The sequence below is a fragment of the Mobula hypostoma genome, chromosome 8 (genome assembly GCF_963921235.1).
Source record: "Mobula hypostoma chromosome 8, sMobHyp1.1, whole genome shotgun sequence".
NCBI lineage: Eukaryota > Metazoa > Chordata > Chondrichthyes > Myliobatiformes > Myliobatidae > Mobula > Mobula hypostoma.
The window spans coordinates 25977379-26003129 of NC_086104.1; the positions used below are offsets into that span (position 1 = coordinate 25977379).

The 25751-nt window shown below is 40.4% G+C and overlaps 1 protein-coding gene across 1 annotated transcript in view; it reads left to right on the plus strand.

Moving 5' to 3' along the window:
* The window catches only part of LOC134350419 (formin-2-like), a 475718-nt gene that overhangs the window by 353798 nt on the left and 96169 nt on the right, over positions 1-25751 (plus strand). Inside the window, exon 16 of the mRNA XM_063055594.1 lies at positions 2087-2138. Within this exon, the coding sequence (XP_062911664.1) occupies positions 2087-2138 (52 nt within the window). The remainder of the gene's footprint in view (positions 1-2086; positions 2139-25751) is intronic.

Sequence of the window (25751 nt, forward strand, 5' to 3'; positions counted from 1 at the left end):
AGTTTTCTTTTAAGAGGTTAAGGTAGAACTGATGGCCTTGAGTTAATAGCAATCACTACAGTTACTTGAATGATCATGGAAAAGTTTCACAGTCTTGATTCTTAGAAATTATTAGGGTACATTCATTCTGGAAGTAAATAGGGAAGAAAAGAGATTTTTAAAAAAATAGAGATGCCCAAAGTTAAAAATGCTGTTGTGGAGATGAGTTGTTGGTAGGATGGAATTAGAGGAAGCATTGAAGAGCTGTCAAGTTTAAATGTAAATGAGGACAAAATGGTGGAGGTGATTCCAATTTTTTAAAAAATTGGCAAAGCTGAAAGCTGCCATCAGATTAAGAAGGGGCAGAGAAATATATTTGGGTCTGGGAGAAAATTCAGGACACATTGGTGAAGAAACCAACAGACAAGTTGCTGACACAACTGTGATATGGAAAAGCTAATAAAGAAGTTGAGATGCCTGCAAATGGGCAGCAAATCTGAAAGATGGCAGAGTATAACTGTTTGAGCTGTGAAGATGCATTATCCTGGTATTTGGGAGTTTAATGAAATGATTAATCGGCAGAATGAGCTAACCTTTTAACATGAGCTTTTTCTGAAATCTGGAAAAAGGTTCAGTTGTTGCATTCCAGGGTGTTGGAGTTGCCTTATGAGAAAAGGTTGGGTCTGATGGCCTTGATAGAAGAATAAGATGTTACCTTGTTAAAACATAAGGGAGAGGATGACAGAGATTCACCCACAAGGGGAACTAAAACGAAGTTCATAGTTCTGGAATTTGCTGACTCTCAGTTGGGAGAGTTGAGGAAAAGTGCTTACTGGGGTTGGTGATTTTTTTTTTTGGAATTCTCTATCCTTGAAGACCTAGTTATTGAATGTAGAAACTGGAAGTAATGTTTATAGACAGGAAAGTGGCTAAAGTCAAGATCAAATTAGTCACTGTCTTATTAAATTTTGAGACAGACTTGACTCGTCCTATTTCTTAACTACCTATGAGGATTCTGATGTAAAATCCCAAGATTTTTTCTTTGTTTATTGTTAACATTGGTTCAAAATAAAACTGTAATAAGAAATTTGAATATCTTTATTGCTATTTTTCCAGAATTTTAAATGACATTGCAGATTTTACATTGTGGTTTTTCTTTTAAACCTGTCCTGGCATCATTTAAGTGAATGAGGTTAGTTAGCAGTGTAGTTCTGAACTGGGTGCGGACATGAACTGTGAATCTGTTGGGTTGATTTTATTCTGGGGTTCTTTGAGGCATCAGAGAGAGGTAACTTCTTTGACTTCCTGAATTGCTCTGAAAGTATGGAGTTGGGACTGAAACAGGGGGTATAGTCTGTTCAAGCATCAGAATGAAAGCAAATTTTCTTATGCTTAATATGTGTATGTGTGGGGGGGGGGGAAGACTGACATTTGACTACTGTTCCCTCTGTGCTGTGTGGGTGCGTGGCCACGCAGTGACTGAAATGCTCCTGTGCACGTAGTCGTCGTTGCCACGCAGTTCTCAGGCCGTGTAATTTTTTTTTAAATTCCCGATCAGATCAATGATCAGTTCTGTGCAGCAGTTTTAATAAAAAGGGGAACGTTGCATTTGACATTCCAGTTGGGAATTTAAGGAAATCATATTTAAAGGAATTGATATTTTTAAGAAAAAGTCCACTTCTACATTTCATCTGTTTTTATTGAAACCTTCTGTTTCCTGAAATATTAATTGCTCCTTGAATAGAAGGAAGAGTGAACAATTACTTCCCATTGACTTTCTAAAGAGGTTCTTGAAATGTAATCATATTTTTAAATTGGCACTTCATCATTAAGCCTCCACTAAGATCCAGCAGAGAAAGCCTTTGATCCCCATGTTTTATTTGCCTATGATATGCCTGAGGTGCTCAAGCCATTTCTCAGCGATTCGAGGGGTCTTGAGGCCTACTCCTGCTTCTGTTTCTTTTTATTTGAGTTAAAGTTAAGCCCAATTTAACTTCCAAAATTAGAGTAAATGATGCAGTTATTTTTTAAATGCTCCAATTTGGAAGTATTTCAAGTTGACCTTTTGACCACACTATTAATTACTGCTTTCTTTTTGGATTCACAGCAAAGTCTGATGAAGAATCGCAAGAAGCTTTCTTGTCTGGAACACACAAAAGGTAATTTTTCTCTTCAGGCTTCTGATTATAAGCAGAAATCTCCTTAAGCAAAATATTCCCACTGAATTATCTGTTCAGAAACACCTTCAGAATATTCAGAAAATGAACTGGTATCCGGAAAACAAAATGAAGCTATTAGCAAACATTGTTTACTGCCTTGAAAGCTAACTGGGTTTACAGGTGTAAGAGTGCAGGGAGATTGTTCTTGCTCTGTATCTCCCATTGTACATCAGATATCTGAGATGAAATTCTTGTGCTGTGCTTCATCCAAGGTTTGCTAATTGCTTCAAAGATCCTATCTACTCTTAGATCAAACACTGGTGGTGTTTATCTTGGAAGAGTTGGTCATTGATGGCAAAAAAAATCCTGAGCATGGTGACAGTGTGCTACTATAAAAGAGTTGAAATGAAAATAAGTTGATGTTTTTTTTTCTTTCTGGTCTTAATTGAACTGTGGTGAAGAAGTCAGGCAGTCTACTTGTTTCTTTTTTCACTGGGAAGAGGTGCATCAGATATTTCCTTCCAATATTCCTCCATTGTCTGTTTCTTTACATCATGACTTGTAATATGTCTTTTTTTTTTGTCACACGGACTTCATTATTAATCACAAAATGCTGGAGGAACTCAGCAGGTCAGGCAGCATCATGGAAATGAATAAACATTTCAGGCAGAGACCCTTTTCCAGGACTAGAAAGGAAGGGGGAAGACACCAGAAACTAAGTATGCTGGTGGGGAGGGGAAGGAGGATAGCTAGAAGGTGATAGGTCAAGTCATTTGGGTAGGAAAGGTAAAGGGCTGGAAATGAAGGAATCTGACCCATAGGAAGAAGGGAAGGAGGAGGGGCACCAGGGAAAGTTGAGAAGAGGTACGAGACCAGAATGGGGAAAAGAGGGGGGAAGCACTATTTTTCTTGTTGAAAGGAGAGATTGATATTAATGCTGTCAGGTTGGAGGCTACCCAGACAGAATATAAAATGTTGCTCCTCCACCCTGAGGGTGGCCTCATAGCACAGGCAGGCCTTGGACCGACATGTCAGAATGGGAACCGGAATTAAAATGTTGGCAGATGGAGTGGAGGTGCTCGATTACCCATTTCATTTCTGTCTAGATCTGTTCGAATACTTTGCAGGCCAGTCCTGGCAACTGAAGACAGATGACATGTTTGCTTTCGCATCCCAGCACCCATTATGCACATCCTTCTAAACCAGGGATTCCCAGCTCTTTTCTGGTCATAGTCCAACACTGTTAAGCAAGGGGTTTGTGGGCCCCAAGTTCCCTGTTCTAAACTCTTATCAACCCTATGAGTTGAGTTGACCATTTCCAGAATAGAGACGTGCCTCTGTTTTATGGCCTATTTGTTTTTGATACCCCAACCACAGGGAAGAATCTTTTCCCTATCTATACCCCTCATAATTTTACATACCTCTGAGGTTACACCTGTGCCTGCCTCACTCCAGTAAAAACACATCGTGATGATCCCCTCAGAAATCATACGAGTTGAGCCACTTGCTGACAAGATTCCTGCGAAACAGCATTGCTTACAGGATTCCAATCAAAAAAAGCATCTTCCACCATTAACTACCCTCTGCCTCCCATCACCAAGCCAGATTTGGATTAGTGAAGCAGGATTACAGTTCAATATTTCATCCTAAATTCAGACATATGGATACTGTTGACCACATCCCACCCCGCCCCCAGACTAGATGGGCAGTCCCTTCACCCAGCTGGTTGGCAGCAATTTAAATAATCTCACTTCAAATATTCACCTCCCCAAGCAATGCCTAAAGTGTTGCAGCTTACACGTCCTGTTGTGAAGAGCAAATATTGTCAGAGAAATTTTAAATGTTGTTAAGTGAATATTGTAGAGAAGGCAATGTGAGGGAGAAACTGAAACATTAAATGGAACTAATGGAGTAAGCTTTCAAAGGAAATTTGTACTTTAAGCTGTAGAATAATTCAAACAAAATGAATGCATGAAATGAATGAGATAAAAATCAGATAACTATGATAGATCATTCAACATTTGTCCTCCTGATCCATGGCTAAAATTCAAGGATTTATTACAAATATTTTATATGGCGCCTTTATAATGAAAAGGAGATCAGGCACTCCAGATGTGTACAATTATGTGTTGTGTGCTGTAGGAGATGTACTTTGCACCTTGGCTCTGGAGAAACACTTTCACTTGGCTACGTTCATGTATGGTTGAAAGATAATTAAGCCTGAACTTGATTTGTCTCCTTTTTAGATGGTGTTTCTTTGACATGAGGGAGGAGGGACATCTTCTGTAGTAACAAAAAAAATATTTTTCTGGGCTGCTTTGGTAATTATGTAGTAAGTTATTTAAAAGTAAATTTGTCAAGCATCCAGGAGACAGGATGGTAATGAAGCATCCAACTGAATTTGTTACTTCATAAGTTTGCAGCAAGAACAATCAAATAGCAGGACCTTGATTCACAAAAATCAGACATTCAGCGCATAAGAGATTTTTATTTTTCCCTCTAATGCTTCCATTACTTTTGTGCACCCACTCTTCCAGTTTGGTAATAGATTGCAGTCCAATTGACTTTGTGAAAGGGGTTTTATTGGGGCACAACAGCTTCTCTTCCAATGGATTCTCTCTGAAAAGTGGTTGAAATTTCCAAAGGCAATTTAAGGCCTCAGCGAGATGGAATGAAAGACTAAGAGACTGTATAATGCTAACGATATCTGTGGTATTCTTTGAAACGAAGAATTGGTGGATTGGTGTAAGAACGACCACCATTGGTGTAATCCTGAAAGTAGAGAAGACAAAGGGCATCATTGTGGGCATCAAGAAGGTGCAGATGAACCATATCCCTCTGCCAATACATGGCTTCTCCACAGGTAGTGTTAAGTGCACCAAGTTCCTAGGAGTTCACATCATGGATGACCTCACCTGGTCCCTTAATATCATGTCCCTGAACAAGAAGGCACAGCAGTGCCTCCACTTCCAAAGAAGATTGAGGCAAGCAAGGCATACCCCCTCGCCCCAAATCTTACAGGAGCATAACTGAGAGTGTCCTGACAAGATGCGTCCCCATCTGGTATGGGAACAGTCAGGCATTGGACCAGATATCCCTATTAAGGACGGGAGAACTGTTGAGAGGATCATTGGGGACATTTATCAGAGTGCTACATACGCAGAGGCCTTAGAATTATTAAGAATCCCACTCGTCCACCCAGCATCCTCTTTGACTTTCTACCATCAGGCAGGAGACTACAATGCATAAAAACAAGAATGATCAGGATGGGAAGCAGTTCCCTCCCCCAGGACTACTGAATTCCCTGCTGCATCGTATTCGAAGTGTCACTGGTTAATCTGTTCTGTAACTTGCAATATTTAATGTTAATCCACATTAGTTTTTTATTTTTTGTGCAATTCTGTAGATTTTATCCTTACCTTCATAAGTTATCGAGTGTTGTGTTCTTCTGTGCTTTCCACCCTAGTTTGGAGAAACATTGTCTCGTTTCTATATGCATGATATGGTTGTATACATTATATACATGTATATAGTTAAATAACAATAAACTTGTGGTGTTGGCCTTGTGGAGTGACCAAGATGAGCCAAATAAAGAATGCAATACAGAGGTACAGTTGGTAGTGACTTGGATTTGATCCCAACATCTGGTTCTGTCTGCATGGAATTGGCATGTTTTCCTGTGGCTGTATCGGTATACCAGTTTCCTCCTCCACCCTAAAGACGTGCATATTGGTAGGTTATTGACCTCTGTAAATTGACTCTAATGTCTCTGTAAATTGTAGAAAGTGGGGTGAATAAAATGGGATTAGTGTAAATCTGGATGTCTGGAGATTGGTACAGAATTAATGTTGTGCTGTATGGCTTGTGTCCATGCTGTCTCACTCTCTGACTCTAATACTTGGATTATCTTAAAGGAGATGATGTCAATCTTATAAAATTTTGGAAGAACATTCCAAAAGATAAATTGGGTAGAAAACTATAACCATGTGAGATCTTAAGCTTTGCCAAAACAAATCTCATTCTAGAGCAGGGGTTCCCAGCCTGGGGTCCATATGCCTCTCAGCTAACAGTAGGGACCATGGCGTAAATGTTGGAAACCCCTGTTACAGAGAGAAGGAACAAGTAGTGGGTTAGGAAGTTATAAGATTGTGGATAATAAAAGTTTCAGTCAAAATTAGTCATTTGTCTCCCTAATACTCAGTTATAATGAAGGAAATTGAAGGAAGCAAGGCAAGTGAGGACATCAGACTGCTGGAAACAATGCTGGTGAGGGAGTAATAAGGGAACAATGAAATGGTGGAAGAACTGAATAAGTATTTTGCATCAGTCTTTATGGTGGAAGACATTAGCTGTATGGTGGAAGTTCCAGGTGTCAGGTATCATGAAGTGTGTGAAGTTACCATAACTGGAGAGAATGCTCTTGGGGAAACTAAAAGGTCTGAAGGTAGATAAGTCACCAAGACCACATGGTGTACACCCCAGGGTTCCGAAGATTGGAAACTTGCAAATGTCATTCCACTCTTCAAGAAGGGAGAGAGGCAGATAAAGGAAACTATAGGCCAGTTAGTCTGACCTCAGTGGTTGGGAAGATGTTCGAGTCGATTATTAAGGATGAGGTCTTCGGGTACTTTGGGATCATTATCCTGTTGCAGAAGCCATCTTCTTTTCATCGTCAGCTTTTTTACAGATGGTATGATGTTTGCTTCCAGAATTTACTGGTATTTAATTGAATTCATTCTTCCCTCTACCAGTGAAATGTTCCCCGTGCCACTGGCTGCAACACAAGCCCAATGCATGATCGATCTACCCCCGTGCTTAACAGTTGGAGAGGTGTTCTTTTCATGAAATTCTGTACCCTGTTTTCTCCAAACATACCTTTGCTCACTGCGGCCAAAAAGTTCTATTTTAACTTCATCAGTCCACAGGACTTGTTTCCAAAATGCATCAGGCTTGTTTAGATGTTCCTTTGCAAATTTTTGACGCTGAATTTTGTGGTCATATTTGTGCAGGTATCGCTGCACAGTAGAGTAGTGCACCACCACTCCAGAGTCAGCTAAATTTTCCTGAAGGTCTTTTGCAGTCAAATGGGTTTTGATTTGCCTTTCTAGCAATCCTATGAGCAGTTCTCTCAAAGTTTTCTTGGTCTTCCTTGACTTCCAGCGTTCCTGTTAACTGCCATTTTTAATTACATTATGAACTGAGGAAATGGCTACCTGAAAATGCTTTGCTATCTCCTTATAGCCTTCTCCTGCTTTGTGGGCATTATTTATTTTAATTTTCAGAATGCTTGGCAGCTGTTTAGAGGAGCCCATGGATGCTGATTGTTGGGACAAGGTTTGAGGAGCCAGTGTATTTATAAAGCTTTGAAATTTGCGTCACCTGGCCTTTCCTAACGATGACTCTGAACAAGCCTTAGCCCTAACAAGCTAATTAAGGTCCGAGACCATGGTAAAAGTTACCTGAGAGCTCAAATCTCTTGGGGTGTCCAAACTTTTACATGGTGCTCCTTTCCTTTTTTAACTCTAAAATTGTACAAAACAAATCTTGCCTAAAATGTTGAAAAGAATGTTTCATCTTTAACTTTATGACTTTTGGAGATCAGTTCATCTTCTACTCACTTAACTATTCACAGTAACAGAAATTTTGACCGGGGTGCCCAAATAAAAAAAAATAAAAAATGTGTATTTATGTTATATGTCAATGATTTGGATGATGGAATTGATGACTTTCTTGCAAAGTTTGCAGATGATATGAAGATAGCTGGAGGGACAGGTAGCTTTGAGGAAGTAGAGAGGCTACCGAAGGACTTAGACATTAGTAGAATGAGCAAAGTGGCAGATGGAATAGAGTCTTGGGAATTGTATGGTCACGTACTTTGGTAGAAGATATGAAAGGGTTAACTATTTTCTAAATGGAGGGAAAATACAAAAAAAAATTGCAGTGCAAAGGGACTTGGGAGTCCTTGTGTAGGATTCCCTAAAGGGTAACTTGCAGGTTGAGTCTGTGATGAGGAAGGCAAATGTAATGTCAGCATGCATTTCAAGAGGACTAGAATACAAAAGTATGTAAAGTTGAGACTTTATAAAGCACTGGCCGGGTCTCACCTAGAGTATGCAGACTTTCCGCGATTTCCGGCCCTTTGTTTTAGGGTGTGCTGAAACTGGAGAGTGTTCAAAGGAGCTTCACGAAAATGATTCCAGGATTGAATGACATCATATGAAGAGCATTTAATGGCATTGGGCCTGTACCCAACAGAATTCAGAAGAATGAGGGGTGACCTCATTAAAGCCTATTGAATGATGAAAGGCCTTGATAGAGTTGTATCTGCAGAGGATTTTTTCCATGGTGGGAGAGTCTAAAACCAGTGGGGCGTCCTTTTAGAATGGAGATGGGAAGGAATTTCTTTATCCAGAGAGTGGTGAATCTGTGGAATTCTTTACCACAGGCAGCTGTGGAGGCCAAATCTTTAGGCAGAGGTTGATAGATTCTTGATTGGTCAGGGCATGAGGGGATAGAGGGAGAAGGCAAGAGATTGGGGCTGAGAGGAAAATTGGATCAGCCATGAAATGGCAGAGCAGACTTGATGTGCCAAATGGCTTAATTCTGCTTCAATATCTTATGGAATCTATACTTGGTTACTGTTTACTGTTGTAATTAGGTGAATGTTAGGTAAGTTTTGTTTGGTATTTTTTTCAGCCTATGAACTAAACACAAGTCAGAGTCAGAGGTCATCTTCAGATAGATTATTTTGCAAAGGGTTGCCAGTGTATGACTGATTTTTGACCAAAATGGAGATTGGATGGTTGATATGGAAGACAGTGTTATTAAAATTATTGAGCCAGAACAGGAGGAGAATAAACACTCGACATCTTGGGCTGAGACTTCATCAGGATTGGAAAGGAAGAGGGAAGAACCCAGAATAAGGAGGTTGGGGGAAGGGGAAGTAGTGCAAGCTCGAAGGTGATGGTTGAAGCCAGGTGGGTGTGGGGAGGAGCAATGAAATAAGCTGGGAGGTGATTGGTGGAGAAGGTAAAGAACTGAAGAGGGAGGAATCTGATGGGGGTGGAGAGTGGACTATGGGAGAACAGGAGGAAGAGGGGTATTGGGGAGATGGGAAGAGAAGAAGTAAGAAGGGAGTCAGTATTGGGGAAATGGAAGAGGGGGAGGGGAAAATTACTGAAGTTAGAGAAACAATTTTATTATCTGTTTTTGGCTACAGCAATAGTGACATAGGACTGGACATTAAAATCATTGGCTTTGAAAGGGTGAAGAGTCAGCTGATTAACTAGAAGGTAAACAAGATAATGTAAATTTGGGAACAATTTTTAGAAATTTTAAATGATGCCAAAACTAACCGCTGCTTGAGTGTGCACAGACAAATAAGCAAAAATGAATGAAATTTTGTTTTTTTTTAAGCATGTTACAAGGTTTGGCAAACAGGATTGTTTTTTTTATTATGCAGCAGAAAGTGCAGGAACAGTGAAGTTGGTGTGCTTAAATTATCAAAAGGTATTTGAAGTACTAGAGGTAAAGGTATTTACAAAGTTGCAGTTGAAGTACGTGAAGAAGTTTAGATAAGAAAGTGAAGATAAACTATTTCCTGTGGCAAAAGGGTTAATGATAATGTGCAGTTTTTTTTAAGTTAGCGATGCAGCACAGTCCTGCAAGTCTGTGCGGCTCAATTACATCCATGTGACCAATTAACCTATTAACTCATATCTCTTTGGAATGTGAGAGGAAACTAGATCACCCAAAGAAGATCCACGCAGTCACAAGGAGAACGTACAAACTCCGTACTGACAGCAGTAGGAATTGAATTCTGGTTTCTGGTGCTGTCAAGCACTACGCTACCATGCAGAAAACTGGGGTGATAATGAGGGAAGTTTTTTTTCACTCAAGTGGATAGGATTTAGAGAGCATTGGCTGGTAGAGATCAAGCTTTGCAAAGGGCATTCCACAGCGTGCTTAATTTCTGACACTTAAATTATGCAATTATGGTTTCTGAAAGTTGCCTGGATGATATTTCTGCATTTGATTTATGTTTATTTTACTTTTGTTTGGAGATTGATAGGGGAGGAGAAGACTATGTTGCTACATTTAAAAGCAAAATCGTTTAATCCTGAAGGATCTTAAATATAAATTACTATATCATCTACATCATGTTCCCTCCAGTGTAGTCCTTTGCACACAATAATCAAAGTAAAATCTAAGTCATCTACTTGAAAGGCGGGAAGTAATTCTGGGAAAGAGAATCCTTATCAAAATGTCTGCTCATCTGATAAACATTTTCTGGTGGTGCACATCATAACTTGCCCTTTCCCTTCAAGCTTGCAGCAAGTATTTTTTTGTGTTCTTTTATTATTAAATGTTAACAAGCAACAGGGAACTTGTGCTTTGGAGCAGTTTCTTTTGAGCTCTTGACTGATGTGGTGAAAATAAGAATTGATAAAATATGATCATGGTAAAGATTTAAGCAGTGATTATGATGATCAAACAAAAATATAAATCAAATCACCTAAAACTCTAGTTACTTTTGCAGTTCAGAAGCAACTTTGTATTTTTATATAATGTAAGCACTGAAAAAAGAAATGCTTCTGACTTAATAGTAAGTAGAGGGCAAGTGTGTGACAGGGAAATTATGCTTCGATTCCTTTTTTTTGTTATTTAGAAATGTATAAATAAAAATAATGAATTCATGCTAAAGGTTTAAGCTCTGTCATGCTTCGGTTAAATTTGGTATCAAAGTTGAAAAAGTAAGATTATTAAATAATTTCAGATAACGGGAGACATAGTCATTTTTTGTCCTTTTCTAATGGTCTTAAGATAGAATTGGCTTAGTTATTGAAATGCGGCCATTATAAATCATCTAAAAAGAAATGAATGCATGTCTGGCCATGTCTAAAGGGAAGTTTGGCTGCATCCAAGTTGCTGTGGAATTGCATTGGTTTTTGTTTCCAGGTTTTATTTTTTCCGTTTCAAACAGTATTTCAATAGCATTGCGAGATTCAAACGCAGGTTTTCTGGGTTACGAGTAGAGTCATGTAGCAAATGTAATGTACGCATTACATTCATCCATGCTAAGAGATGTAATGATATAGCATATAAAGAGGCTATTCAGCTCACTTTATCTATACTTTACTCACTTTATCTGCATCTTTAGTAGAGCTCTCAAAATAATTCCAGTTTCAAGCCCTTTGCCAAAAACACTAAATACTTTGCAAAATGATGGAGGAACTCATCAGGCCAGGCAGCATCTATGGAAAACAGTAAACAGTCGATGTTTCGGGCTGGGACCCTTAATCAGTGTTATCCTGCCATCTTAAAAGCGCAAACAGAAGAGACACGTTTGCAGGAAGTACTGTGACATCACCCTGTTGTAATTCCTTGCAAGTTAATTTCTTCAGTCCTCCTGGGCAGATTCATGACTAGGTCTTTAGAAAACTGGGAGTTAGAATATTGGGTATCTGGCATTGACAGTGTCACCACATCAGCCAAACAATCATTTAGGTACCCTCTTCAAATAGTGTGCGTACCCCTTGAGACTTTTTTTTTATTCTGATAGTTTTTACTAGAGAGTTTTAGTTTTTGAGAAAGTTTTACTTTCTTCTTCACAAGCATTGGACTCCCACAAAGGACTTGGAAAGACTCGGGTGTGGTTCTTGAATAATCCTCTGATTCCATTCAAGCATAACATGAAGAATGGGTAAACCAGCACTCAGACCTGTTCTCATACCAGATTCTGATTTATTTATCATATGTGCATTGAAACATACAGTGAAATGAATCCTCCGGTGCATAGCTGATCGAGATCTTCTGACATCAACCCCAGCACAGCAAGATGTTGGTCAGTGCAGAATGTGCTGCTGATGTTGCCCTGCTCACTGCAGATACAAGTTCCACTCTAGCACTGAAGATGAGGCAAACCAAAATTCATCTATTTGACTGGAAAGTAACAAGATGGAAAATGTAATGCAGGCCACTTGAATGGCCATACAACCCGAATGAAGTGGAACAATTAATCATTTACCTTGGCTGTAGGCTACTAAATATAGATCATCACTTTACTGGAGTGGATGAAACTGCTACACACTCGGTTTCAAACATTTTTTCTAATCATCTTTGAAGATAGTGTGTCACTTTCTTGAAATACTGCAATGTATATAATAACGGACTCCTACGGTGCCGTTGCTTGAAAATCATTTGTGTCTGAGTTCATTGATTGTCACGGACATACCTACTCAGGGTGTAAACGGCATGAAAGATAGCTAACTTGTAGCAGCACCACCACAGACATGACCAACATGAGCAAAATGCTGGAGGATCACGAGCAGCATCTATGGAGGGGAATAAACCATCAGCATGTAGGGCCAAGGAGGAGGAAGGAATCTGGCTCATTCCTCCTCTTTATTCCCCTCTATAGATGCTGTCTGATCTGCTGGGACCCTCCAGCATTTTGTGTGTTGCTCAAGATTTCCAGCATCTGCAGAATGACAAACATAAATTACATAAATGTAAATTAGCCTAAATTATGCATATCTGTAACAAAATAAACACAACTACAACAGTGCAAGTTGAGGGAAATATTGTCAGAGATGGAGTTGGTGTTTTTAAAGGTCATTCCACAGACCTGATGGTAGTGGAGTAGAAGCTGTTGTTGAACCCTGAAATGTGGGTTTTCAGACTTCTGTACCTCCTGTTTGTTGGCACCAGTGAGAAGACACCACCTCTTGTAGATATCCTTGTTAGTCAGGAGAGCTGTATCTGTGATGGAACTAGCTTAAGTCCACAACTCTTGGTAGCTTCTTGCATTCCTATGCACTGGCATTTTCATCCCAGGTCAAGATGCAACCTGATGGACTGTTTTCCACTGTACATCTATAGAAATTTGTCAGTAATAACATGCTGAATCTCTAAACTTTTTTCATATTTAAAAAAAAAAGCAGATAAGCTGAGGCTTCACTTTCATGTTGCAGTTTTAGTCAGACAAGCTGTTTGGGCAATTAAAGTCAGCCATATTAATCAAGTATTTAAGGTCTTTTTTCAATGTTCATCTCTTCCCAATTACTTCAACTAGATTTGTATTCCACATTGTTCATTTTCCCTGTCATTTACCGTGAGGTTCAATCTACTCCACTGGCTTGTTAATCCTGTTCTTTTGATTACTAATCTAATAACACTTTAGAAATACTGTTGCTTTATGAGAACAATTTGAGAAAAGTAGTTTTTGGATGGTTATTGGTGCACTGTTCATGAAAAGCTAGGAAGTAGGACTGTACATTCCCTCAGGTTTTATCGTCAGCATCCATTGAACTACAAGTCTCATGCAATCTGTGTATTTGCACTGAAATTCCTGATTATTAGAAAGCCTAACCAGACTTGTGCCCTCTAGAGGGGATCTGAGATGTGTGTGAACAGGGCAAAGTAAGCAGATGTATCTACTTACCCAAAAAGATTGCACCATTCTAACAGATGTACAGATTCCCAACCAGTCAACTTAGAGTAATTTAATTCATCATCTAGTTACTTACAGTTAATAAAAGGGGAAAGGAATGGAATTGACAGGAGATTAAAAAAATAGAAAAATATGTCTCATTACAATCTGATTAAATGTATCTAATTGCATTATCATGCCATCTTTGTAAATTTCTTCTTTATTTCTGCATCAGTTAAACTTTCCTGCATTGAGGGATCACAGGAACTAGGGTAGTCAGCAGTCTCTAAGGCAAAAATACCCACTTACTGTCCAAAATTTCATATTTGTCATCTGGAGTGTTGAGACTAGTTTTTACCAATGTATAATTCAGAAGTGTAACATATTTCTTATTTTTAAAACTTTGCATGTGGTTTCCTTCCTGACCAAATCCAAAAATTAAAAAAAAAATCATCTGCTTTCTTTCTGAAGCTGGTCGCTGGTTCCTTGATCCCTTCCTCCTGACCAGCCCACCGTTGGAAATCCTGTTGAATACCTTGCTAAAATCCATATACACCACACCCACCGCTCTTCCTTCACCAATTTGTTTTGTTGCTTCCTTGAAAATGTCAATCAGACTCATTGGGTATGACCTATCCCTCACAAAACCACTCACATTCCTTACAGCATAGGAGACTGAAGGGTGATCTTAGGGAGTTGTATAAAATCATGAAGGGCAAAGAGAGGATGAATGCATTCAGTCTCTTTTTTCCAGATTTGGGAATCGAACTCAAGTGCATTGATCTAAGGTGAGATGGAAGAGCTTTAAAAGGAACTTGAGCGGCAACTTTTTTAAACAGTGTGGTATGTATGTGGAATGATCCACCAGATGAAGTGGTGAGATTCGTATAGTTTTAAACTTTTAAAGGACAATTGGATGGATACATGGATTGGAAAAGCTTAACTGGTTATGGTCCAAATGTGACTAGCATGGATGGCATCGACCAATTGTGCTAAAGGGCCTGTTTCTGTGCTGTCTAACACTGATTTACAGTGACTCTAATTGCACATTAATAATTTGCATTAGAAACAAAACTTTCCACCCAAGAGGTGAACTTGTTAAGCAGACACAATTTAGTTTCGAGCATCTGTTAATGCCAGGTTTAAATGTCCCAAGACTGTATCGTGAACAAGTAATTTTGTTCAAGATTCTAGATTGCTTAATCTCATTTGCAGTACACAAGTGTAAAGGAAAGTGAAATAATTGCTACTCTGGGTCCAATGCAGCACTAAGTAGGATTAAGAACAGAGTAATTTAAAAAAACACAGATTACTTGTATTTAAGATAGCGAATGTATAATAGATTGATTATATGTACATAAAGTGGCACCAGGTACAGAACTGTCTGAACATGTCTTGTGCTCTTAGAGCGGAAGTATACAAGGTGACGGAAATTATAAAGTAGTGGTGTGGATGGTGTGCAGAGATGAGTTGGTGGGTGGAAGCGTTGATCAACCTTACTGCTTGGAGAAAGTAATTGTTTTTGAGTCTGGTGGTCCTGGTGAGCATGCTACGTTACCTCCTCTCCGGGAGTAGGACAAGCAATCTATGACCAGGGTGCGTGAGATCTTTCATGATGTTACTGGACCTTTTCAGACATCTTTCTGTATAATAGAACATAGCACATAGAACAGTACAAGCCCTTCAGCCCATAATATGGTGCCGACCTTTAAACCCTGCCTCCCATATAACCCCCCACCTTAAATTCCTCCAAATACCTGTCTAGTAGTCTCTTAAAATTCACTAATGTATCTGCCTCCACCACTGACTCAAGCAGTGTATTCCATGCACCAATCACTCCTTGAGTAAAACACCTTCCTCTAATATCTCCCTTGAACTTCCCACCCCTTACCTTAAAGCCATGTCCTCTTGTATTGAGCAGTGGCGCCCTGGGGAAGATGTGCTGGCTGTCCACTCTATCTATTCCTCTTAAAATCGAGTGCTTATAAAAAGTTTTCAGCCAACCCCCCCGCTACCCCACCCCCAGAAGTTTTCATATTTTATTGTTTTACAATATTGAATCACTGGATTTAATTTGACTTTTTCGACACTGATTAACAAAAAAAGACATTGATGTCAACGTGAAAATAGATCTCTACAAAGTGATCTAAATTAATTATAAATATAAAACACGAAATAATTGATTGCATAAGTATTCATCCGCTTTAATATAACACAACAAATTGATTGGTGCAGCCAATTGATTTTAGAAGTCCAATAATTAGTGAAATGGTGATCTGTATGCAGGCAAGGTGTTTCAATTGATTGTGGTAAAAATACACACGTATCTGGCAGGTCCAACTGCTGATGAGTCAGTATCCTGTATTTTAAAAAAAATACTACGCCATGAAGTCAAAAGGACACTTCAAGCAACTCCGTGGAAGAAATTATTGAAAAGCACAAGTCAGGAGATGGATACAAGAAAACTTCCTAGTCACTGAATATCCCTTGGAGTGCAGTTAAGTCAATCATCACGAAATGGAAAGAATATGGTACATCTGTAAATCTGCCTAGAGCAGGCTGTTCTCAAAAACTGAGTGACTGTGCAAGAAGGGGACTCTTAAGGGAGGCCACCAAGAGACCGATGGCAGCTCTGGAGGAATTACAAGCTTCAGTGGCCGGGAAGGCAGAGACTACCATGCAACAACTGTTGCCCGGGTGCTTCACCAGACACAGCTTTGTGGGAGAGTGGAAAAGAGAAAGCCACTGTTGAAGAAAAAAACTCACATGACATCTCGGCTAGAGCTTGCCAGAAGGCATGTGGGAGACACTGAAGTCAGCCGGGAGAAGGTTCCATAGCATAGTCTGATGAAACCAAAATTGAGCTTTTTGGCCATCCCAGTAAATGCTGTGTTTAGCGTAGGCCAAAGACTGCTCATCATGAAAAACACACCATCCCTACCATGAAGCATGGTGGTGACTGCATCATGCTGTGGGGATGCTTCATTGCAGCAGGCCCTGGAAGGCTTTTGAAGGTGGAGGGCAAAATGAATGCAGCAAAATACAGGGAAATCCTGGAGGAAAACCTGATGCACTCTGCAAGAGATCTGTGACTTGGGAAAAGATTTGTTTTCCAGCAAGGCAATGACCCCAGGCATAAAGCCAAAGCTACACAGGAATGGCTTAAAAACAACAAAGTTAATGTCCTGGAATGGCTATGTCAGAGACCTGACCTCAATCCAATTGAGAATTTGTGGCTGGACTTGAAAATGGCCGTTCACTCATGATCCCCATGCAATCTGACAGAGCTTGAGCAGTTTTGTAAAGGAGAATGGGGAGGAAATATTGCAGTGTGCAGATGTGCTAAGCTGATGGAGATCCATCAGCTGCTAAAGGTGCATTTACTAAATACTGACTTGAAGGGGGTGAATAATTTTGCAATCAGTTATTTTGTGTTTTATATTTGTTATTTAGATAACTTTGTAGAGATCTGTTTTCACTTTGACACAAGAGTCCTTTACTGTTGATCAGTGTAAAAAAAAGCCAAATGAAATTCACTGTGATTCAATGTTGTGAAACAATAAGACGTCAAAGCTTCCAACAGAGGTGAATACTTTTTGTAGGCACTGTATGTCCTTGATGGAGGTAGGCTGGTGCCAGTGATGCGTTGGCAGTTTTGACTACCCATGGAGAGCCTTCCCCTCTGCTGCAGTGCAGTTTCCGTACCAAGCAGTGATGCAGCTCGTTAGGATGTTTTCTGTTGCACGTCTGTAGAAGCTTGTGAGTATTGATGTGAACAGACCTGTTGTCTTCAGCCTTCTCAGAAAGTAAAGGTGTTAATGAGTTTTCTCAATTCCGTAGAATGTATTCTGAGACCCTGAGAGGTTGTGAACTCCCAGGATTTTGAAACAGCTCGCAGTTTCCACAGCGGTTAAACTTATTTACAGAGAGGTGTGAGTGTTGCAAGTTCTGCGGAAGTTGATGACCATCTTCCTTGTCTTGTTGACATTGAGGAAGGGTTTTATTTTAACCTGGCACCAAGCCTCAAGATCTTCCATCTCCTTTCTGTAGGCTGTCTCATCAATGTTGGTGATGAGTCTCACCACTGTCATGTCGTCAGCGAAGTTGACAGTGTGATTACTCATGTTTCTGACAGTGCAGTTGAGTGTACAGAGAGTACAGCAGTGTTGAATGCTGAACTGAAATCCAGAAACAGCATTCTGGCATAAGTTTCCTTGTTTTCTAGGTATCACAGGATTCGGCACTTCTGGTCCCTTATTGGAGTGGCAGACATTTTAACTGAAATTTCAGTATGGTTATAAAATTGAACACCAAGTTGAAGTAGAAATATAAAATTGATCATTTGTAAGCTGTGGAGGATCCTTCCTAGCATTATTATTCTGATATCTGATGGTAGAACCTTGCATTAAATTTATGTAATTTAAGAATTTTCATATATTCTTTGGTCTTTCAAATCAACTGAATTGACCACTATTTTCCTGAGGATATGAGAAACAGGACTGAATATATGCAGAAAAAATATGCTAAGGTGAATGAAGATTTTTATTCCTTTGTGTAAGAGAACTTACTGTGAGAATTACTGCAATGGGGAGATGTAGAGCTTCTGCAATAAATGTGATTGTAGTCTGTCACAGAAAGAGAAAATCTGCATTTGCTGGAAATCCACGCAACACACAAAATTTTGCAGAAACTCAGTAGGCCAAGCAGCATTCATGGAAAAGATGTAGTCAATGTTTCAGGCTGAGACCCTTCATCAGGGCTGGAGGAAAAATAAAGATGGAGTCAGCAGTAGAAGGTGGGGGGAGGGGAGGAGGACATACGAGGTGATAGATGAAACCGGGAGAGGGGGACGGGTGAAGTAAACAGCTGGGAAGTTGATTAGTGAAAGAGATAAAGAGCTGGAGAAGGGGGAGTCTGATGGGAGAGAACAGAAGGCCATGGAGGAAAGAAAAGGGGGAGGAGCACCAGAGGGAGGTGATAAGCAGGTAAGGAGATAAGGTGAGGGGGAGATGGGAATGGTAAGGGGGGTGGGTGCATTACCAGAAGTTCGAGCATTCTGATGGAGGTGGATAGGGACTGGACATCCATAGGTAAAATATAATGATGGGGGCTAGGGAACTTGAAATCATTGAAGAGATCAAGAGCATGTGAAGTGTCACGGTTGTAAGAAGGAAGGGACTGAACCAAGGAGGATAAGACTGAGTAGAGGTGTGCAGATACATGTTCAGTGGGGTAGGAGCAAGCAGAAACAATGGGTCTACCTGGACAGACGGGTTTGTGGATCTTGCAGCTTTGTGCCTATACTCTCTCAGTTCTTTAGCTGAAGCTGCTGGCTAAACTTCTGCTGTCTGAGGAAATGTGCTTTAATTTCTAAGCAACACACATCCAAGTTGCTGGTGAACACAGCAGGCCAGGCAGCATCTCTAGGAAGAGGTACAGTCAACGTTTCAGGCCGAGACCCTTTGTCAGGACTAACTGAAGAGTTAGTAAGAGATTTGAAAGGGGGAGGGGGAGATCCAGAATGATAGGAGAAGACAGGAGGGGGAGGGATGGAGCCAAGAGCTGGACAGGTGATTGGCAAAAGGGATATGAGAGGATCATGGGGCAGGAGGTCCAGGGAGAAAGACAAGGGGGGAGACCCAGAGGATGGGCAAGGGGTATAGTCAGAGGGACAGAGGGAGAAAAAGTAGAGTGAGAGAAAGAATGTGTGTATAAAAATAAATAACGGATCGGGTACGAGGGGGAGGTGGGGCATTAGCGAAAGTTAGAGAAATCAATGTTCATGCCATCAGGTTGGAGGCTACCCAGATGGAATATAAGGTGTTGTTCCTCCAACCTGAGTGTGGCTTCATCTTTGCAGTAGAGGAGGCCGTGGATAGACATGTCAGAATGGGATGTGGAATTAAAATGTGTGGCTACTGGGAGATCCTGCTTTCTCTGGTGGACAGAGCGTAGGTGTTCAGCAAAGTGGTCTCCCAGTCTGCGTTGGGTCTCACCAATATATAGAAGGCCACATCGGGAGCACTGGACGTAGTATATCACCCCAGCGGACTCGCAGGTGAAGTGTCACCTCACCTGGAAGGACTGTCTGGGGCCCTGAATGGTGGTAAGGGAGGAAGTGTAAGGGCATGTGTAGCCCTTGTTCCACTTACAAGGATAAGTGCCAGGAGGGAGATTGCTGGGAAGGGATGGGGGGACGAATGGACAAGGGAGTCGCGTAGGGAGCGATCCCTGCGGAAAGCAGAGGGGGGGAGGGAAAGATGTGCTTAGTGGTGAAAGCAACACACATCAAAGTTGCTGGTGAGCGCAGCAGGCCAGGCAGCATCTCTAGGAAGAGGTACAGTCGATGTTTCAGGCCGAATCGTCCTGACGAAGGGTCTTGGCTTGAAACGTCGACTGTACCTCTTCCTAGAGATGCTGCCTGGCCTGCTGCGTTCACCAGCAACTTTGATGTGTGTTGCTTGAATTTCCAACATCTGCGGTATTCCTGTTGTTTGCTTGGTGGTGAGATCCCGTTGGAGGTGGCGGAAGTTATGGAGAATAATATGTTGGACCCAGAGGGTGGTAGGTGAAATAATATGTTGGACCCGGAGGCTGGTGGGGTGGTAGGTGAAATAATATGTTATTTAATTTCTCAGGTTTGTTCTGGCTGAATTTGTGAAAGGTTTAAACTCTCAAGTCATCTGTGTGTGTCCAGAGAGAAATGAATGCTGTGTTATAAAGACATTTAAGGCCTCAAGTGATTTTTTTTTTGGACTAGTGGGATATAATGGGTTATGGAGATTTCACTGGGCAATGGAGTTGATGCCGAAGATTGGAATGGCCATGTTAATACTAACTAGTATACTGAGCTTAAAGCTGTGTGGCCTTTCTTTGCATGTACATGCTCTCCTCAAATTATGGCAGGGTTCTGTTTCTGTGAACTGTTTGTAAACCAAACAGTTGCAAGTCAGAAATGCGGCTGCTAACTGAATTCCCACCCAGCAGAAGATACCTGTAGCTCTGCTACAGCCAGCAAATCCATTTTACCTTTTTCCTGATGCTTGTCTGTATGTGTTGTCTGTACTTAAGTCAGGTGTTCATTAGTTGGGGAGGACCTATATTGCTTGCATTGTTGGGCTGATATTACATGGCGTATTAAATACTGCATTACACAGGTATTTAACATTTTTTCTTGTGTTCAGTATCTTCTCTTTTAGTATTATTTTAAAGAAAGTCATTCCCATTCGAGCAGTACAGCTGAAAACTGTTGTTAATCGACAAGAGTTGTTGCATATCTTTAATGCTATTGGAAAGAATACATGCAAACAGGGTGTTGTGTCGTGGGGATGCGTGTGCAGTCTAATGGAATCTGTGCATACTCAAAAGCAAATTAAAAAAAAAACAAAAAAATGCTGAAACCAAAGGAGTTCTAAGTAAAAGTCTTGGACCTGAAAAGTTAGTTCAGTTTCTTTCCACAGATGCTGCCTGGCCTGCTGAGTGTTTCCAGCACTTGCGTGTTATTTCAGACTTCCAACATTTGTAACTTTCATTTTTGCTCAATGGGAAAACAGCTTGGGGTCAATTGAATGTTAGTGACAGTGTAACAGCAGTGAATTGATCCATTGAAACATTTCCTTCAGTAGTTACTGGGGGGAAAACCATTCTGTCCCCTCATTCATATGCATATCTGTAAACCCTAAATAGAATGCCCACCCTTGTCCTCTCAAGAAAAACATTGCATTTGCAGAGTGTGCTTCCTGAAACTCCTCAACTATTCAACTCCCAGTGCTTTGGAACAGTTGCAGTGATGGAGTGCATGTGCTGGTGATGAGACATTCCCTCTTATATTTCTATATAATAGTTTCATCCTCAATTTATTCTTTTGTCTTGCCTCACTTTGTTGCCATTTATTGTAAACATCTACACACTGCCCTACTGGAAAAATCGGTGAGATCAAATACTAAGCAAAACGTTTAAAAATGAAAATGGATGCCTTACAGCTAGAATAAAGAGTGCGAAAAATTTTCGAATGTTCAAATGAAGGAAGCTGGTGTGTTCTCTCACAGTCGGAGTGAAGAGATGATAGTTGGTAAGAGCGATGCACTCAGAGACCAAAGAGGCTTTAAGACATGTCCAAACAAGATATGGGAATAAGTATTTAATTGCAATTATTATCAGTGATAAAATAAATGCACTAACAGCTCTAGTGCATCTTAATCACTTGAAGCAATTTAAATTATTTGTAATCTGATTCACAAGGAAAATACACCAAGTAGTCTTGCTGCAACAAGTTGGTTATTTCAACACTTCATGTGGTCGTTAAGGAAAATGAGTTTTGGAGGCGGGGTTGGATGTATTGTGTCTTTAATGGTTGATTTTGTAATTGCAGCAATTTGGAGTGCATATTTGCTGCTGTGGTAAGAATCCACATTAGTTCTGTAAAATGACATTTGTAAAAGCAGATTGGAGCAGAAGTAAGTCATTTCAGGGGCCAGACCTTTCAGGCATGTCTTGCCATTTAGTGTAGTTCTTGCTGATCATCCAGTTTTGGTATTCTGTTCCTGCTTTCACATCATTCTTCCTCCTTGATCTTCACAGCCATTAGTACTGTATCTAATTCATCTTTGAAAAGATTTAATTATTATGAATTTGATTGCTCTTTGCTGTAGAGGATTCCGCAGAAATTTCCTCTGAGTGTTGTGTTCCTGGTCTATCTTCCCCTGTTGTACTTTTCCCATGTTTTTAGATATACTGACCTTGGCTCAGTGCTTTCCGGCTATCGGGAACGTCTTTCCTACATCAAGTCTGCACAATTCCATCAGGATTTTTAACAGTTTCAATGTTGTTCCCTCTTACTCTTCTAATGTTCACACAAAGTTTAGAATCTAAACTCTGGAGAATGTGAGCCTAATTATTGAACACTCTATATACACCTTTCTACCAACCCAGGAATTAATCTGATTAACCTTTGGTGCACATCTTAACTTAGCTGAGGAGTGTAAAACTGCACAAAGTGTCATTCAATTAGTACATCTAAGAACACAAACACGAGGAATTCTACAGATGCTGGAAATTCAAGCAACACACATCAAAGTTGCTGGTGAACGCAGCAGGCCAGGCAGCACCTCTAGGAAGAGGTACAGTCAACGTTTCAGGCCGAGACCCTTGAGTCCTGGCGAAGGGTCTGGCCTGAAACATCGACTGTACCCCTTCCTAGAGGTGCTGCCTGGCCTGCTGCGTTCACCAGCAACTTTGATGTGTGTTGATTCAATTAGTACACGTACTTTTCAATTGCAACAAGGCCTCTTCACTCTTATTCAAAACCTCTTGCAATGAAGGACATTGTTCCATTTGCCACCTTAATTACCTGCTACACCTAATACTTCACCAGTGCATATGGACACTCAGGGCTCGCTGTGCCTGCCCTTCATTATTCTGACATTGCTATGATTATATACTCTGTGGTCACTTTATTAAATGCATCGGTCCACCTCAAAGGTTCATATGTGTCCATATACAATTCGAAGGTTCATCTTTTCCAGATAGCCATGAAGCAACGAAAGAACATGAAAGGCATTCAGAGAGAAACATCAAGCCCACCATCCCCACACAAAAAAGAATGGCATCCTGATCAATCCTCCAAACCTACTTTTGTCGCACAAAACTTAACAAGAACATCAACCTCCCTGGACTCCCCTCCCTGACACAAAAACTAATAAATCACAACTAGAACATGAACCTCCCAAACCCCTCTCCTCACACAACAAACAGAAAAGGAACAGGCGAAAAAGCACAATATTAAAAACCGTAAGTCTGAAAATATCCTCAGTCCGTAAGTGCAATAGTCCAACCCATAAAAACAGAACGACAATAGCATCCTCTGACATCAATGCAAGAGAGGGACACCACATGTGGCAGAGGCCAGCGAGCCACACAACGATGGGCCACTCACACTCATTCTCTGGCAGCAATCAAAAGTCAGGCAGTTGGCACTGAACCCTCACTCACCTTCTACGTTCATTTTGATGTCTCAGTTTTTCTAGGTGCTTTTAATGGACGCTTTAATCTTCAAAATGGAGTCAAACATTGGTTCATGTCCTATCTCTAAGTTTCTTTGCATCAAAGCCTTCTGAGTACGTGCTCACTTCCTGGAATCTTCTCGGAGACAGCAAAGTGCTGGATCGCTTGGTCGATCTCCAAACTGTACATCACAGACACGCATTTAAGCTGATGTAAAAGTAAGATAGACATTTTTGTGAGCTATCTGGAAGATGTCGACCAAGCGAACATTATACGATGGTGCCACCCTGATCAGAAATACAATACATCTCATCAGCCAATCGTGGCAGCAACTCAATGCATATGAGCATGCAGAAATGGTCCAGAGGTTCAGTTGTTCGGACCAAGCATCAGGATGGGGAAGAAATGTGATCCAAGTGACTTTGAATGTGGTGCTAGACAAGATGGTTTGCTGATCTCCTGGAATTTTCATGCACAACGGTCTCTAGAAAATGGTGCAAAAAGCAGAAGAACATCCATCGAGTAGCAGTTCTGTGGGAGAAACAGCTTGTTAATGAGAGAAGTCAGAGGAAAATGTCGAGTCTGGTTCCAGCTGATAGGAAGGTGATAGTAACTCAAATAACCCCATGCCACAACAGTGTTGTGCAGAAGAGCATCTCTGAATGCACAACACGTCAAACATTGAAGTAGATAGAATACAATAGCAGAAAACCACGAACATAGACTTAGTGGGCTCCTTATTAGGTACAGGAAGTGTCCACTGAGTGTATCTGGCTTTCTGTTTCAGTCACCAAAGCGCATAACCCATCATACTGTATCTGCTCACTCTCTCAACTCATTCAAATCATCCTACAGTTCACACTTCATTGAGCTTGGTTTTGTTCATACTCTTGGCTTTATTATATTTGATTCCATCGTAGGAAATATATATGTATGTGTATGTATATGTTATGATCTTCTAATAGAAGCAGGAATAAGCTATTTGACCCTTCAGCTTACTGTCATTGAATTCAGTAGTTGCTGATCATCCAGATTTGGTTCCCTGTGCCTTCTTTCTCCCCATACTCCTTGATCTCAGTCATTATTACTTTATCTTATTCCTTATTGAAGAGATTTAACCCTGGGGTACTGCATTATTTACTGCTACTTTATCTGCTATACAGTACCCTTTCGTTGATGCTGTTTCTGACTCCATGCCTTTGTAAAGTGGATTAATTTTGTGCAATAACTCCCAATGTAAAACCTTGTCAAAAACCTTCTGAAAGTCTAAATACATCAGGTCCTCTAGTTCTCCTGCATACACTCTGCTAGTTACATCCACACAGAAACATCCAGTAAGACGACAAGTATGATTTCTTTTTCATAAATCGTAGTTCAGCCAGATTGACCTTGTCCCTGTTTTGGTATTATATCATTAAAAATAAATTCTAGCATTTTCTAGCATTGTCCTCGCTACTGATGTCAGGGTAACTGGTCTATCTTGCCCTGTTTTCTTTATCCTTTTTCAGATAGTGGGTGGAGTTACGTTATCTTATCTCCAAACCATAATATTTGATCCTGAGTCCAAAGAGTGTTACAAAATGCATTCTTTTTGCTTGGGCTTTAAATAAGGTGGAGATATTGACCATCAGACCCTAGGGAGCGATTAACTTTTGATCCAATCTATTAAACATCATTTCCCTCCTAATATTGATTTCCTTCAGTTCCTCCTTATCACTGGATCCTATGTCCCCTAATCATTTATGTGGCCATGCTGTTGTACACCATACAAATGGGCCCTCTGGTCTGCAATGTCTGTGGCAACCCTTTAGTGCATTGACTCAAATCCAATATGCCTACATTAGGTCTGTATATTTTCTAGACATTTATTTTCATCTCTCTTGGAAGACAGACCAAAATATTTAATTGATCTGTACTTTATTTGTTTCCCATTATAAATTTCCCCGAAAGGGTCCTGGTCTTGGAATTCATTGTTACTCTCCATCTTTGTAAGGATTCTTTGACATGGTGACATCACCAAAAGCAGGCATTCTTCTAGATACTCATTTGGGTCTCAAACTCAAAGATAATCATGCTTTTATACCCTAAAGAGCGAAAGTAAGAGTAGATAATTCAATACAATTTCAATCGTTATATTGACTTTGTTTACTTAAATATTTTGTGTTGGTAATGCTTCCTTT